This window comes from Pelophylax lessonae (genome assembly GCF_965119305.1).
Source record: "Pelophylax lessonae genome assembly, chromosome: 2".
Taxonomy (NCBI): Eukaryota; Metazoa; Chordata; class Amphibia; order Anura; family Ranidae; genus Pelophylax; species Pelophylax lessonae.
The window spans coordinates 454,144,642-454,162,187 of NC_138769.1; the positions used below are offsets into that span (position 1 = coordinate 454,144,642).

Below are 17,546 nucleotides of genomic sequence, written 5' to 3' on the forward strand. Positions count from 1 at the left end.
GATTTGCCAGGTTATTATCTGTCGGTGTATGGTTTAAAAGGCGAAGGTTCCACCTTTTCCAGTAAAGGCACACTCTACCAGAAGAGTAGGTGCCTCTTGGACAGTTCGCCATCAACCTTCTATAGCTCAGATTTGCAGGGCCGCTACTTGGTCTTCAGTACATACGTTCACTATATTCTATCAAGTGGATGTGAGGACCCAGGAGGAGTCTTCATTTGTCCGCAGTGTGCTGCAGGCAGCTATGTAGATCTTTTCAGTCTGATGGTGGTTTTTTCATATAGTGTCCCTCTCCCCTCAAGTGCATTGCTTTGGGATGTCCCAGACAGTAATGAATTTGAATGCTCTGTGTTCCGTGATGTACGATAAAGAAAAACAGATTTTTTTTTTTCCTACAGCTTACCTGTAAAATCCTTTTCTTGGAGTACATCACGGGACACAGAGGTCCCTCCACTCTTGTCTGGGATATTTATTGCTTGCTACAAAATGGAGGTACTACCTGTATGGGAGGGGTTTTATAGAGGGGGACTTCCTGTCTTGTTGGTTGCCAGTGTCCATTCAGCTATAGGTGGCGTATAACCAAGATAGGAATAAATATGGCTGCTCTGTGTCCCGTGATGTACACCAAGAAAAGTATTTTACAGATAAGCTGTAGGAAATTTTTTTTTTTTTTACCAAAAATATGTAGCATAATACAAATTGGCCTAAATTTAAAAAATGTATAAAGTAATTTTAATGTTTTCGGTTTTCTTAATTGGGTGCATTTTTATAGCAGAAAGGAAAAAAATATATATATTTTTTTATTCTTAAATTGTCAATCTTTTTTTGTTTCTAGTGCAAAAAAAAAAAAAAAACAGAAGTGTTCAAATACCTCCAACAGAAGGCTCTAGTTGTGGGAAAAAAGTGACAAATTTAATTTGTGTACAGCGTTGCATGACCGTGCAATTGTCAGTTAAAGTAATGCAGTGCCATATAGCAAAAAATGGCCTAGTCATCAAAGGGGCTAAATCTTCCAGAGGGCAAGTGGTTAATGCACCTCAAATGTATTTAGCTGATTTAAACTGAAGGTTTGGCCTTATGCCTACTTTAAAACTTTGGTACATTACTAAAGATTTGACTGATAATGAACACTTTGTACAGAATATTCATCTCCACGTCCGCACTTGTGTGTACATAATAATGGTTTCATGGAGATTGGAAAAGATGGGGCATCTATGAAGCTGTAACATGCAGTTCCTGTAATAAGCTTTTCTTTCACATACTTGTATAATAATTGTGTATGGAAGGAGCTGTTTAAAGTATTTTTCTGATGCAGCTGGTATCTGTTCTGCTCTTTCTCATGAGTATTGGCAGAGCACTCAATCTCTTCCAAAAGATGTTTTTTATAGTAACCCCAAGACATTTTTTAAATCTGTCTTATTCTTTTTTTTTTTTCCTGTAGGGATGGATTTAATGTGCGAATTCCTCTACCAAGCGCTTTGTTTGATGTTCTTCCTCGTGAAATTCAAAGTGGGATGCTGCTCAGGGTCCAGCCAGTCCTGTTTAATGTGGGGATTAATGAACAGCAGACACTGGCGGAAAAGTAAGGTCATATACTAAAACAATGAATGCACAGCATATATTTTACTTCCAACAGATTTTATTATAAAAAAATGAAAATAAGAGACCTTGACATGTGCTGCTTCGAGTGCACTTTGGTCCTTCGCATGCACTTTAATAAAGCAGGATAGTAAACCTTTGAAACAGCAGGAAATATTAATTCTGTCACCTTTCAATTCAGTTTTTTATTGGAACATTGTAGTAATAATTGAACGGTTAGTGCTGTGGACTTCTTTTATTCAGTGTAACTGTAAGTTATAGGAGCTAAGCTGTGTGTATGCATTTAAACACATAGCACCTGGCAAGCCATGCTCCATGCGCACTCCCCACAGCAGATTCACAGACAGCTGCAGCAGCCTGTCGCTCCCCTACCCTCAGTGCCCTCATATACAACCTGGATGTTTGAGGAAGTAGTGCAAATGGTCCTGGAGCCAGCAGCAGAGGACCGGGTAAGTAAAATGGATTTTCCCATCCTCTAGACCAGGGGTCTCCAAACTTTATGAGCAAAGGACCAGATTACTGTCCTACAGACTTTGACAGGGCTGGACTGTGGCCGTTGGGAGCAAAAAAATGCCCTGGCATCAATGGGAGAAAAAAAATGCCCAATCATTGGTCACAGTGGGAGGAATAGTGCCCCATCATTGGTGTCATTGGGAGGAATAGTGTCCCATTGGTGGTATCAGGGGAAGGAAGAGTGCCGCCTCATTGGTGTTAGTGGTAAGAATAGAGCCCTGCAGTTTGTGTCAGTGAGAGAAATAATGTCCCATCATTGGTGTTAGTGGGAAGAATAGTGCCCCATGGTTTGGGTCAGTGGTAGGAATAGTGCCCTATTATTGGTATTAGTGACAGGAATTATGTCCCCATTGTTGGTGTAGGAGGAATAGTGGGAGGAATAGTGTCCCAAGGGCCTACTAAAGACAAGCAAAGGGCCGCATCCCATCCCCTGGCCCACAGTTTGAAGACCACTGCCCTAGACCTAAATGAGCATTAAAGCCTTGCAGTGTGGGGGTAGCCTCACTGCAAGAGGATTTTTTTTGATACATTAAAAAGAAACTGAGGTGCAGTTTGCTGGCATTGAACCTTCAAACCCACCTGCCTATTGTTTTGTTGTTTTGCGTAAAGTTGCAGCCCTAGCTGTCATTAAAGAGGAAGTAAACTTTTATCTTTTAACTTTTACCTATAGGTAAGCCTGTAATAAGGCTTACCTATAGGTACTGTAAATATCTTCTAAACATGCACTGTTTAGGAGGTACTTAGTTTACACCCAGCCAATGACCTCACTGGTGCATGCCCTCTGAAGGAACGGCTGCCCGTGCCGTTTCTTCAGAGCCCCGTCTGCGAACCCGGAAGCAAGATTGGTGAAGATGGGAGCCCCTACAGTGCTGACTTCTCAGCGCTGGAAGAGCTTCATTTATTTTGAGGTAAGTTTAACATAATGTGCTAGTATGCAATGCATACTAGCACATTATGCCTTTACGTTGTAGGTCCAAAAAAAAAAAAATTGTCCAGCGGAACCGATTTAACAACTGCTAGAAGATCTAACCTTGAAAGGGAGTGCTTATGGCGCACTCTGCTCCTGGAGCTCCAATTATGAGCTATAACCATTTTTCCTGTACACTTCAAAAATTGCTACTTATTTACATTAATTTGGCTAAGTGGTATACTTGCATTTCACTCATCTGAACTTATATTTTCTATGATGGTTGCAGGTTTGGAGACACATCCCTGCAGGAAGTCATAAACATTGAGAGCTTGGTGCGACTTAATTCATACTATGAGCAGTTCAAAGAAGTCTTACCAGAAGACTGTAAGTTTTACTTATCAATTGTGTAAATGTTCTACTAATTTTCTTCCCCCCCTAATTGTGGGATATTGGTTACATTTTGCTGTATGCAAGGTGCAGTTAAGGCTCGTACACACTTGACGAAAATCGGACAAAATATCCTCCCACTTTTCTCTCTCATGCTCAGCGGTCATAACCGTTTTTAGTTGACAGTGCATTATGTTCACAAAATTTCTCGTCCGTTTTTTTTTTTTTTTTTGGTACGTTTGTTCCTAGACTTCCGGGTCGTCAGCAACTTCAGATCATGCGTGGTCTTTCGTATCCGCTTTTTCACGGATGTACTGCATACACATTAAACAAAAATTGGTCGTGCTGGGGACGGACGATAAAAATTTTGGTGTTTGTCCCTCCGTTTTTTTTTCATTGAAAATGTCGGCATCGCCTGCTGAAAGTTGTGTACACACTAGCCGAAAATCGTACGATTTTACCTCGGATGGGAATTTTCGGCAGATTTTCTACTAGTGTGTACCCCACTTTAGCCATAGGAACAAATCAGAAGTTGACTTTCATTGTCTGGACTACTCTGTACTGATAAAAGATAAGATTTGGTTACTGCAAGTCATTGTTCACTCTTTTACTAACAAGATATTTGTGATGTTTTGTATCTAGTGATTCTCAAATTTGGTCCTATTTTAAAATCTGGCTTCTTCCCATTTATTCTTTTTAGGTCTCCCTCGGTCTCGGAGTCAAACATGTCTTCCTGAGCTGCTCAGGTTCCTAGGACAGAATGTTCATGCACGAAAAAATAAAAATGTTGACATCCTTTGGCAAGCTGCTGAGGTATTGAACAACATTTTACAATATATTGGAGTACTGTGGGTGACCATTAGAGTTTTTTTTTTTTTTCCAAGAAATACTGTATACCATATATGAGTTTATCACCTGTGACTGCTCTGTATGCGTCTTTATAACAAATTTAGATTAAGCCATCTGGACCTAGAATGCCTGATTTTTGGCACATAGACGCGGGGAGATTTACTAGAACTGGTGCACACAGAATCTGGTGCAGCTGTGCATAGTAACCAATCAGCTTCTAACTTCAGTTTGTTCAGTTAAGCTTTGACAATAAGCCCCCATTCACATCAGTGCGATCATGCCATATTGCAGCCTATTGGCAGCAACGGCACTGTCCCAATCTGTGCGATGCTGACTTTGCCTCGCTGCACCGATTTCCAAAAGTAGTTCCTGCACTTCTTTTAGCGACTTCGAGGGAGATTTCAATAGACATCTGTGCATGAACCTGCACAGATGTCATTCAAATCGCCCCTTAACTCACACTGAAATGCTGGTTTGAAATCGTGCAAGTTCATCTTAACTCGCACAATTTCAATCCCACCTCCAATGTGAAAGAGGGCTAAAACCTATAGAAGCTAAATGATTATTATGCACAGCTGCTCTAGATTCTGTGTGCACCAGCTTTAGTAAATCTCTCCTGAAGTGTAGGGGCTAATTTAAAAAACCTGCATAGTTGTGGTCATAATATTATACTTTCAAATCTAAGTTTAAACCTCAGGTAGTCGACATACGAGGTACAGGGGGCCTCAACGGCAGCCCCTGACCTCATCAATGGTCCACACATAATATTCAGTATAAGAAATTTTAAAGGCGACTGCCATATGCTACATATGTGGTTAAAGAATTGGAGATATGCTACAGGAGAGAGAAGCTGAGGATGCATTACATGGGACAGCAAGAGATCAATACCATTAGAGTCCCTTTACCAATTATTGGTAAGAAAGAAATGAGGTAATTGGCGCTGCCTAAAATAATGTATGAAAGGTTAAAAGCTATGTGTAGGAGATATTTTAAAGGTATAAATGGGGTGCTGTAAATAAAATTAACAGTGCAATATACAGTAGTGTAATCTCAAATTAGTATACATATATATATATATATATATATATATATATATATATATATATATATATATATATAAAAATGTTATACAAATAAAGTGCAGTGGTGCGATCCCAGTGCGCACACCAAAACTGTGTGTTCGTGTGTATATAAATTATTTATGGTGAAAAATACTAAAAACCAAAAGTAGGGCCCTTAGGCCAACGAAATTGATTATTGTACTGCTAAAAAATGTATAATAAAAAATTAATAAATAATTAATAAATAGTGCAATTAATATAAGAAAATCCAAAATACTGAAATTGCAATATAGTGCTGAAATCGAGGGTACAAATGATCAGAAAATATATATATATGGTATAGTAGGTGCATACTAAAGTGCTATAGTGCGAATAAACCAAGTTAAAGGTGCTAGTTTGGAACCATAAAATTAGATAAATAAATCAAATTGTGAATAGGTCCATAACAGAGAATGAATTGATCAAATGATTAAAGGAGTCCATTAGAAAAAGTCCAAAAAAAGGTGAGCTATAGTGGTAATTCCCTCCGTGGGTGATTTCTTATATATGTAGTGCTCCAATTGTTTAAGTGCCGAGCGTGGAGGCGGTGCTCCCCTCTTAATCCCAATTGCTCCTGCATTAACCAGATAGTGGCACCCCTACAGGGGTAATCGGCATATAGAAACCAGATAGACTATCCAATCACAGGGCGTTTGTATAAGCTGGTCCTTTTAGTGCCGGTTCTTGGAGCCGTATGGAAATCATATGTCACATATACTCATAGGGAACATATCCAGGGCATCATAGGGAAAAAGAGCCTCATATAGTGATGTATTGCTTAAAAAGGTTATCCTTTATTCAAATATTAGAAACCTACTCACATTTAGGCAAATAAGATAGGCGAACAGGTACCGTAGGGACCGCAAGACCCTCTCTGGCGGTGGCTTCCGGGACGCTGGGTTAGCCAACCACCGGATCTGCGTTCCAACGATGCGGAAGTGACGTAATTACGCTTGACGCGTTTCGTCATCAATGACGTCTTCAGAAGCTTCTGAAGACGTCATTGATGATGAAACGCGTCAAGCGGTACCTGTTCGCCTATCTTATTTGCCTTAATGTGAGTACGTTTCTAATATTTGAATAAAGGATAACCTTTTTAAGCAATACATCACCATATGAGGCTCTTTTTCCCTATGATGCCCTGGATATGTTCCCTATGAGTATATGTGACATATGATTTCCATACGGCTCCAAGAACCGGCACTAAAAGGACCAGCTTATACAAACGCCCTGTGATTGGATAGTCTATCTGGTTTCTATATGCCGATTACCCCTGTAGGGGTGCCACTATCTGGTGAGTGCGGGAGCAATTGGGATTAAGAGGGGAGCACCGCCTCCACGCTCGGCACTTAAACAATTGGAGCACTACATATATAAGAAATCACCCACGGAGGGAATTGCCACTATAGCTCACTTTTTTTGGACTTTTTCTAATGGACTCCTTTAATCATTTGATCAATTAATTCTCTGTTATGGACCTATTCACAATTTGATTTATTTATCTAATTTTATGGTTCCAAACTAGCCCCTTTAACTTGGTTTATTCGCACTATAGCACTTTAGTATGCACCTACTATACCATATATATATTTTCTGATCATTTGTACCCTCGATTTCAGCACTATATTGCAATTTTCGCACAGTCGCTTTAAACCGTATAGTAAAAATCGGAGGACCTCCCTTGTTTGCTCAGTTTTTTAGTGTTCCGTTTGTTATGTCTTTTGAATTGTATATTCATTATCCATTATCCTTAACCAGATATGTCGACGACTCAATGGAGTCCGGTTTACAAGCTGTAAAAGTGCCAAGGATCGTACTGCTATGTCAGTGACACTGGAGCAATGCCTAATTTTGCAACATGAACATGGGATGGCCCCACAGGTCTTTACACAAGCTTTGGACTGTATGAGAAGGTAAGAAAAGCTTGTTGTTTATTAATGCTTAAGTACAAGAACTGGATGAGCTACAGATGTGGGCTTCCCAAAAAAAGAAATAATTACTCCAAGAAAATAAAGATTGTGCACTAGGTTTTTATGAATATTGCTGGATGGCATTTTTCTGCAAAACTCGTATTTGTATTCTATAGAGAAGTAATAAAAATTACATTTTGGTCTGACTCTTTTTAGGTTAGGTTAAAATTTTAGGAATCCTGACCTTAGAGGAGTTGCAAAATGCAATTGTGATCACAGTCTGGCTGCACTGATGAAATCTGTAAGAAAACATTTCTATATGTCCTACAAAGACTGCAGCCATTACTATGATTGGGAACGCATCTGCAGATTATGCTAGTTCACCCGCAGCTATACATTGGAGCATGGGTAGGCAACCTATTGTTTCTAGGTGGTGTGGGACTGACAGCCAGCCAAGGGTGCTGGAAGAGGTCATTGAACAATTCAGGAGCCATAGTTTGCCTACTTCTGCTTCTAAACATCCCAGCTCCTTGTCAGAGCGCTTATAATGTTTGAATGTTTGTCACGACTTTGCCTCCCCTTGCCATCTCACTTTGTTGATATAATGTTCCTGCATCAATGTTCTATGTGCAGAAGCAGCTGTGGAATAAAAATATAGAATTAATAAAAGTAGCTTTTTATTTCCTTTTTAATGTGCTCGCGTAAACATAGCATTGACATCTAACCCTGCACTATACTTTCCACATGGAAGGATATGATACCAGTCTGCAGCCTTTCCCCCTTTGTAATTTAAAGATGCCCCCTCCCCCCCCTCCCAGCTTGTTCTCCTCTGCGTTGTCTTTTATGTGTCTGTTTTCATCCTCATTTTCAGTTTCATCTTACCCTTTCTGTTTCGTTCTTTTATTTGACCCTTTCCTAGTTTTAGTACAGACACATTTCCTTCAAATTACCTTTAAATTAGGGAACACAGATAAGTTACAGTACATCTTTGGCATTGGTAGCAGAGCTTTTAACCACTTTACCACCGGAGGATTTTGCTGTCTTGCGTCTGGGCCACTTTTTGCGATTCGGCACTGTGCGAATTTAACTGACAATTGCGCGGTCGTGCGACGCTGTATCCAAACGAAATGTACGTCCTTTTTTTCCCACAAACAGAGCTTTCTTTTGGTGGTATTTGAGCATCTGTGCGATTTTTACTTTTTGCGCTATAAACAAAAAAAGAGCGACAATTTTGAGAAAATAACTATTTTTCACATTTTTTTAAATGAAATCCCCCCCCCAAAAAAAATGTAAAAATCAATTTTTTTTATCATTTTAGGCCAATTTGTTTTCTGCTACATATTTTTGGTAAAAAAAATTGCAATAAGCGAATTTTGATTGGTTTGCGCAAAAGTTATTGCATTTACTAACTAAGGGAAAGATTTCTGTTGTTTTTGGTGGGTTTTTTTTTTAACGAGTAATGGCGGCGATCTGTGTTTTTTTTTTTTTTTTTTTTTTTTGCGGGACTGCGACATTGCTGCAGACAGATCGGACCCTTGACTGACATTTTTGACACTTTTGGGGTTACCAGTGACATTCCTACAGTAATCAGTGCTATAAATATGCCCTGTTACTGTAAAAAATGACACTGGCAGGGAAGGGGTTAATTTTATTGGAGAGGCAGGGGTTAATGTATGCCTGGTGCTTACTGACGTGTGGGGGGAGGTGACTGAGTGACACAGGCACAGATCGCATGTTCAGCTATGCTGAACCCTGCAATCTGACCCTGCCTGTCACTTAGGAGATCCGCCCGCTTTGTTTACACAAGCGGGCGGATCTCCAGACTCGATTCCCCGACGATCGGGGAAGAGCAGCGGCAATCGCCGCTGCTCCTCCCCTGGCCCGACTCCCGCTGTGACTGAATACAGCGGGAGCGAGCCTCCGGCGGCGCGTGCGCACCGCCGAGAAGGGGGAGTGTCTGCCGACGTAGGTCTACGTCGTCAGACCTACAAGAGCCACTTTGCCGCAGTAGAGCTCTAGTGAGCAGCGGCAAAGTGGTTAAGGTCATAAACATCCAACATTGACAACAAGGTAACATATATGCTTAACAGAGGTGGCCGATTTAGTCAATGAAAAAAGGCCATCACCATTGAATTGAGAGGAAAAAGACGTTGCGGATTGTATTTTGCTAAGACAAAGTGCCTTTTATTTCTATATCAACAAAAAGAGAGCAGGGAGAGATGAGGAAGGAAGGAAACAGGGTAGTTTAGACCAGGGTACTAAGATAGGAAAAGAAGATAGTAGGAAGGAGTGGCAGTCTGTTGTCAAAAGTATTGGGATTCCTGCCTTTACACACACATGAACCTTAATGGCATCCCAGTATTAGTTTGTAGGGTTCAATATTGAGTTGAACCCTTTGCAGCTATAACCGCTTCACCTCTTCTGGGAAGGCTGCCCACAAGGTTTAGGAGTGTGTCTATGGGAATGTTTGACTATTCGTGTAGAAGCAAATGTGTGAGGTCAGGCACGGATGTTGGAGAGAAGTTCTGGCTTGCAGTCTATGCTCTAATTTATCCCAAAGGTGTGCTGTCGGGTTGAGACCAAGACTCTGTGCAGGATAGTCAAGTTCCTCCACCCCAAACTCGCTAATCCGTGTCTTTATGGACCTTGTTTTGTGCACTGGTCCAAATCATCTGGTGGAGGAAGGATTATGGTATGCAATATTTTTTAGGGGTAGGTCTTGGCTCATTAGTTCCAGTGAAGGGAACTCTTAAGGCGTCAGTATACCAAGACATACTGGACAATTTCATGCTCCCAACTTACAGCTTGTGCCCTGATACTTGAGCATTAAAGTGGTTGTAAAGGCAGAAGGTGTTTTATCTTAATGCATTCTATGCATTACGATAACAAAGTCTGTGGGCAGCAGCCCTCCTCAGCCCCCCTAGTACTTACCTGAGCCCCATGTAGATCAATCGATGTTGCAGCAGTGTCTCGGCTGCCCTGGATTCCCTTCCTCATTGGCTGAGAAAGCAATGTGGCACCATTGGCTCCTGCTGCTGTCAGTCAAAGTCAGTCAGCCACTGAGAAGCGAAAAGGGGCAAGCCACGGCTCTGAATGGACACACAGAGCTGTGACTTGGTTTGGGTGCCCCCATAGCAAGCTGCTTGCTGTGGGGGCACCCTGGCAGGAGGGAGGAGCCAGAAGAACTGAAGAGGGAACCTGGAAGAGAAGGATCTGGGCTGCTCTGTGCAAAACCACTTCACAGAGCAGAGCATGGAGTTTCCATTGTCAGCTGTCCCTCCTCTCTCTGGGAGCCGATCATGTGACCGGGCTGGAGCGCCCTGAGAATAGGCAAGTATAAGTATCTTCCTTCTACAGGGTAGTTAAAATAGAAGGTATTGGGGGGGGGGGGGGTTAGGTCTCTTGTAATATTTAATGTGTAGCCCTGCCTAAATTAAACCTAGCCAGGAAGTGTGGCAGTGAGTCCTTTTTGATTAGTGTGTATTCCCTCATAAAAATCGTTTTTGTTTTTTAGCTTGATATCTCTGCCGTTATCACCTGTATCTCATGAACTCTCCAGTCCATATAATTTACTAACATGGTAATATAAAATGTAAACTTAAAAGCTGAAAGGGTCAAATCCTGTAAAGGTTGTTCATGGTCCGCTTGCATTTCAGATTGCCACTGCTTTGCAGCATGTTGATGCATGGTAGCATGGACTAGTGGCTGTCACAACTAGATCAAACATGAAAGCCTACCAGAAGTCTGTTTCTTTTACTCTTCACTAGTTTACAATGCTTTTTTCTTATGTTTTTTTTTTTTCTCTTTCTGTTCTCTCTTTTCTCTCCTTTTTTTAATCTGCTAATCTTATTTTACTTCACCTTTTATCCGTGTCCTACAAATATACTGTCCATTTCTAACTTGTTCTCTTTGTGTTGCGTCCTCCCTCCTGCTTCTTTATTTTCTTCACTGTATGTTTCTGATTTTAATTTAATTCCCATAATCCTTTTTTATTTTGCTGCCCCCCCCCCCCCCCTCCCGAACGTTATCCTCTTCACAGCATTGGAACGCGAGAATTAGTCACCCAGAAGAACTTGAGTGGCTTGGTTCCGATCCAAGATTTCAGGCTGGACCCCAGCCTCCTTTACTCTGTCCCTTTGCTAGCGCTAAGCCCTAACTTACTTATAGTGTGGCTCTTCCTCAGCGTAGCATACTTGGTGGCCAGATTTCGTTGCAAATGAAGACTGGGCAGAGATGTGTATACCTGGAAATGTGACCCTCCCTGGGGACAGGGAAAGGGACATTCAAGATAAATAATTGAGCTGTGTCCTAGATCTATGCCTTACTATTTTACATTTGGAGTCTGGTACAGCTCAGTGGAATGGAGCAAACCGTTTTTGTGTATATATAGCTTGCTCATGACTACATACCTCATGTCTTGATGCTGCTCTGTATTTAAATCATGCAAATGCAATACATGCAACTATCACTATGAAGCTTACGTACCAACAGATAACACTATTCTGTTGGATTTTGAATTGCACCTGCTGTTGCCATTACACATTTTATGTGACATGGGGAATACAATGACTCATGTCTGCTATCCAAAGCATAGACGCTTATTTTTTGTTTTTAGGGCCTTTAATGGCTGTGTAATTGCTTTAGAACACATTTAAACCAACTGAACTCTACAGTGATTGAATCACCCTCAGATGCATGCTGTTTAAGAAGTATTTTTATGTAACTTTTTTAAAGCGAAAAATCAAACTGATCTTCCTACCTGCCTCCTGCATTCCTTTTCCAACAATAGTTCCTAGACTAACCTGCAGGAAAGTCTGCACACCATTGTAAATGCACCACTACATGGGGCATCTTCGCTATTTTGAGGTTTAGTACAGCCTCACGAGGAATCCATTGTGAAACCTTTTGGTGTTGACATGGATGATGGGGCAGTGGTATGGTCCAAAAAAAGTGCCTTTTGCACAGAACTGAATGATTATTACAGCCTGTGATGTATTATGCTTCCGTTGTTCTTTAATATGCCAAAGTTAGTCATGTTTTCAGACATTTCAAATACTTTATTTTAACTCTATGTAAAATAAATGGGGCAAAAACATAAAAAATCTGTCACGAGTTTACATTTTATGGGATTGGTGGCTGTGGTGGGTTTATTCATGTACAGTATGCAGCAGTTGTACTAAATTGAGCTTTTGAAAGCTCTGATAATAAAGTTTACTGTACTGGGATTTTATGTGCATGATATTCACTGACTTCTGTGATATAGTAGACCATATGTATCACACATATTGTTACCATCCAGCAGAATAGTCTTGTATTTTAATCTCTCTAGTAAATGTAACGATAGATACACCTTGATAAAATACCATCACTGCAGCCAACATATGATGAAATAGTCATGCCCCCCATGTTAAATTATCTGAGTCTGCTGTTAATGTTATTTTCATGCGCTAAACAGCATGAACATATGCTGGTCAGAGGAGCTTTTTTGATGTCTTAAAAGATGCATAGGGTAAGGGTGATCTATTAGTGAAAACTCTGAAATTTAATGTTTATGTGTTATTGTGCAACACTAGGTTTCATGCCTAAAACTCTCAGAAGGATGATCAGTTGTTTGTAGCATCCTACTAAATTTTTTTCATTTTTTTCCTGTTGAAAAGGAGAATCTGAGAAGTAGCTATGACTGACTAAAACTTTTATGCACAAGGATTTAAATGTTATTGGTTTACTTATTCATGTACTAATATATTGTACATCACTTTATGTAAACTATTGGTCCCTACTCCCTGGTCTACAGTCCTCAGTACAATCCGCTACATAAACACAAGGACCAACTTGATTAAATGCTAGTAGGTTTTGGGGTGGAAATAAGAGCACAGGAGGAGTCCTATGAAAACTCCATGCAGTTAATGTCCCTAAAAAGAATTAAACATATCCCACTAAATTTACAATGCGAGAGTGCTAACCACATAGCCATCATGTTGCCTACTTGTTTGACTCAATGAAGAATGGAGAAGTGGCTATCCTGCTGCTTGTTTATTCTAATCAATGGATGCATAATTATATATGAATAAAGAACATAAGTAGGCTGAATCCTTAAATTAGGTGTGGAGTGGAAACTCCCTCTTTGGCCAGTTCTTGTAGATACCATGAATTTTGATGCTCTGTAGTGGGTTGGCCTCTCTTGTGGCAGGGTACTGCATCTGTGGACAGAGGAAACAACCTATTATTCTGAACTAGGGCTTGGATGGAAGAAAAGTAGCGGAAAATAATTGTTTGGTAGTAGCATTGTAGTATTTTGCTTTTGCAAACTGGGCTTGTACACATAAAAATCTTCTAGATGCAGAAAAAAAACTGAAACCACACTTAAAACATTTTAATAATGTGGTTTCCAAATTGCCTAAATTGCACATAAAAATTAAATTCACTGCTGTGTTTTCCACTAACTGCCCTTACTCTGAAATCTATATCTGCCATTTTGTAACCTCTAACTGTGGGCAAGACACCCATAGGTGCTTCTGACTGTATGTATTGTGACTGGTTTCTTACTGTATATGCTTCCGTATTTTTTAAATATTCTAAGGTCAGAATCAGTGGTAAGTATTTTTTAATGATTTAGTCATACCACTGTTACTTAAACAGCATTAGTATTATTATGGCAATCAGCTGGTTTCAGCTAAAATGGAAATATTACGTCAGCATACCAAGCCTGCAATTTGATTGTTTTTTTCAATAGTACATATATGTCTATTAAACGTGCTCCATATGTTAGAGTCTGCTACTTCTACAAGCATTTTTCTGATTGTATCATGCTCCTTAAGCCCCATCATGCACCAAACCCTTCTGTCAGTGCTGCTTCCATCGCCTCCTGGGCAATAATTTTGAGGTGGCTTCCACTGCAATAAGACTGTACTTTTTTGGCGACAATAGTTACTACTTCTGTATTATCTCTCATAATCCCATTACATTAAGCACAGTGTCATGGGCCATACAGCTGTGTCCTCCAGGCCACAGACAGCCAGCTCTTCACTGCCAGGAAACATTTTAGAGGTTAGTTCTATTGCAATAACTGTGTAATGTTGTCCTTAAAATATGATTGTCTAGAGTTTACTAAGAAGTACCGTTAGGAGGAGGCCAAAGATGTATCCTAAATAAGTCCAACTATGTTTGTATACCTATTCTATGGTGCTTAATCAATTAACTAGGTCACAAGTAGTACACCAAAGGTTACAAAAGCCAGGGGCAGAGTATGTTTTTTTTTTTTTTTCCATGACCCATGTGATACATCCAGTCTTTTTAATAATTGTTTTTGGGTCTGTGCTTTTATTATTTTACTTCTCAGGTACAGTATAGCAAAGCTGATTTCTCTTTCGTTCATTGACGGACACAACTCCTGTCATTCTTGACCATTGGGTTATGCTGCCCCCTACAGGAGTAGGACACTAGGCAGAAAAAACGTCTGGCTACCCCCATGGGCAGTCTCAGGGGGGGTATACTCCCTCTTCCTGCTATAGTCACTCAGGTTTTTTCTGCCTAGTCAGGAGTAAGGACCTAGTTCCTTGTTGGGATCTTTGGTCCTGGAAACATTTTTTAGATGGGAAATTTTTTCCTCCTGGATTTGAGATGTACTGTGAGATCTATCAACTGCCGGACTGGGCGACTGGCTGGATAATCTACTTCCAGTGAGCGTGCGCAGGCCTCAGCTCTGCGCTAGGTCGGCCGCGACATATCGTCAGTGAATGGGGGCTGGCCCTGCGAGTTTAATGTCTCACGAGGTCGCATACAACCTGGCCTCGGCCTGAGTCGCAGCGTTCCTTCTGGCTGACAGCCCCCCATTTCGATGGAGAGAAGGAGCAGTGCCCACCTGGTTCCAGGTATGGTGAGTAGCTGCCCCCCTCTACCTCTGGAGGGTTTTGGAGTGGATGTGGGCCTTTCCGTGGGATGGTCGGACCCCCGAGTTCCCTCCTTCCCGCACTCACCCCCCGCCAAGTCTCGCATCCTGTCCCCCCACCGCATACGCTGGGGATGTATTTTTATTTGGTGGTCTGGCCATTTTCCTGGGGTGGGGGCAGGGCGCTAACTAGGAAAGGGGGCCGTGCCGTGGGGGTGCCGGTGACTGGACGTTCGATTGTGCGGGGGGGTTGTACCTGGTGGGGGCTCCTGCCAGGGCCCCCCATCCTGTCTGGATCTGTCCTGAGGCCTGGTCTCGCAATTTTGGGTCCCTGTATGCCTCGTGGTGCCACCATTTTATTGTAGCCTATGTATTCCTATACATGGTGGCCATGTTTGTGTAGTCTGGCGGCCATTTTCTTGTGGTTTGCCATTGCAAATAGCGGTGGCCATGACAGTGGAGCCCTATGGGTGGTGATTTCGGCGGTGGAAGCCCCTCCTTATCCCCTGGTTCTGAGTCCTGGACCATTTAGCTTCCTGATCGCCGCACGTGCAGTGCAGATTCTTCTGGTGATTGCAGGTGCCTTTGCCGGCGGGTAATGAGTTTGGTGGGGTTCTCTCTCTGTCTCTCCTGCGGATCGCTCTGTGTGTGCCTTATGCTTGGCGACCGGGTGGTGCTGCCAGCGCGGTGAGGATTTTCCCTTTTGCAGTACATTACACTTTTTTGTGGGGTCCCCCTGGTGACTCATGGAGTCTTTGGAGCATGTCTCCCCACCTGATCCCCTCTGAGGCTGCAGGGCCCCCTGGGTCCCAACCATTCATCCATGCACTGACGGCGGTCCTGGAGTCCCTTGTGTCCCGGGTGGAGACAGCTTGCGGGCGACCGGCTAGCAAGAAGCGCCCCCCTGCCTTCCCCCTGCCTCATCTGTCTCATCAGATCCTGAATCTGATTCGGCAGACGTGGGTCACCCTTCTGGGTCTGCGACCATGCACCTGAAATCCTCTGATAGTGAGGAGGATTTCTCCACGTCTGTGACTGCGCACGAAAAGGCGCTGGTTGATGCACTGATTGTATCTGTACGTGGGACCCTCAAGATGGAGGACGCAGCTGAAGCTGCAATGGAGTCGCAGGTACCCTTTTGCATTTTCAAGCCATCCAGAGCGGCAAAGGGGTTTCCTTTTCCCGCCTATTTTGACAGCATTATCGCTATAGAGTGGGGACGCCCAAAGCATCCCTGTGGGGTTCCTAAGCGTTTTACTAGGCGTTACTCCTATGAGGAGTCCTTTCTTAAGAAGTGGACTGTGCCACCGGTGGTGGACCCTCCGGTTTCCAGATTAAACAAGGCAACCATGATTCTGGTTGAAGAGTCCCCGGCCTTTAAGGACCCAGCTGACCGGCAGGCGGAGGCTGTGGTTCACACGATGTACACCTTAGTTGGTTCGGCAATGAGGCCGGTATTTACCATTGCCCTGGTGTCGCAAACTCTGACCGAGTGGACTAAGCTCCTACGCCGTGACCTGGAGGGAGAACAGCTCCCCCCTGCCTTTGCTAAGCTGGGGGACCAGCTGACCAGGGGCTGCAGTTTATCTGTGATGCCTCTTTGATGCGGCTCCCCTGATGGTTTGCCTCTGTTTTGGCTGTGGTCCTTTGGTGTGTCTTTTGGCTCAAATGCTGGTCTGTGGACCAGACTTCTATGAAGGCCTTGACTGATCTTTTCTTTCAAGGAGATCGCCTGTTTGGAGCTACCCTGGATGACATCATTAAAGGTCTCACGGGGGGGGGGGGAAGAATACCTTTCTTCCACAGTCTTGTAAGGGCAAGGAACCGTTCTTCCTTTTTTCGTCCCTCAGGGTCGATTGACAAGGGCTGGAAGCTGTTCAGGGCCTCCTTTGGCGGATCCAAATGAGCCTGGTCTGGCAAGCAGAGAGCGGGCTTCTCCAGACCCGCGGACAAGGCTCCTTCTGCATGAAGGTGCGCCCTCACCCATATCGGGGGTGGGGGGGGGGTGCCTTCGCTGCTTTGCAGACCTGTGGACTTCCCTTGTACAAGACAAGTGGGTCCACAAAGTCATTTGGTCCGGCTACAAGATCGAGTTTCGCTCTTGTCCTCCGGCAAGGTTTTTTCTTTCCAAACTGCGCCTGTCTCCAGACCAGTTACGGTGTCTGTTTGGGGGCAGTACAAGACCTGTTCCTTTAAGGTATGATTGTCCCTGTTCAGATTTCGGAACGTTTTCAGGGTTTTTACTCAAACCTGTTCACAGTCCCCAGGAAGGAAGGCAAAGCGCATCCAATCCTGAACCTCAAGGTGCTATACTGCTTTGTGCAGGTAAAGAAGTTCAGAATGGAGTCAGTTTGAATGGTGGTGGCATCCCTGCATAAGGGGGATTTCCTCGC

At 42.7% G+C, this 17,546-nt stretch overlaps 1 protein-coding gene across 5 annotated transcripts in view; it reads left to right on the forward strand.

Moving 5' to 3' along the window:
- INPP4A (inositol polyphosphate-4-phosphatase type I A) overlaps positions 1 to 17,546 on the forward strand; it is a 146,562-nt gene that overhangs the window by 125,207 nt on the left and 3,809 nt on the right. For 2 of the 5 annotated variants that reach the window (XM_082244965.1, XM_082244968.1), the window contains 4 exons: positions 1,439 to 1,579; positions 3,306 to 3,403; positions 4,107 to 4,219; positions 7,114 to 7,268. In XM_082244965.1, the coding sequence (XP_082101091.1) occupies positions 1,439 to 1,579; positions 3,306 to 3,403; positions 4,107 to 4,219; positions 7,114 to 7,268 (507 nt within the window). Of the gene's footprint in view, positions 1 to 1,438; positions 1,580 to 3,305; positions 3,404 to 4,106; positions 4,220 to 7,113; positions 7,269 to 11,304; positions 12,370 to 17,546 lie in introns of those variants that run through there. The other 3 variants (XM_082244964.1, XM_082244967.1, XM_082244966.1) reach the window with 3 other exon arrangements.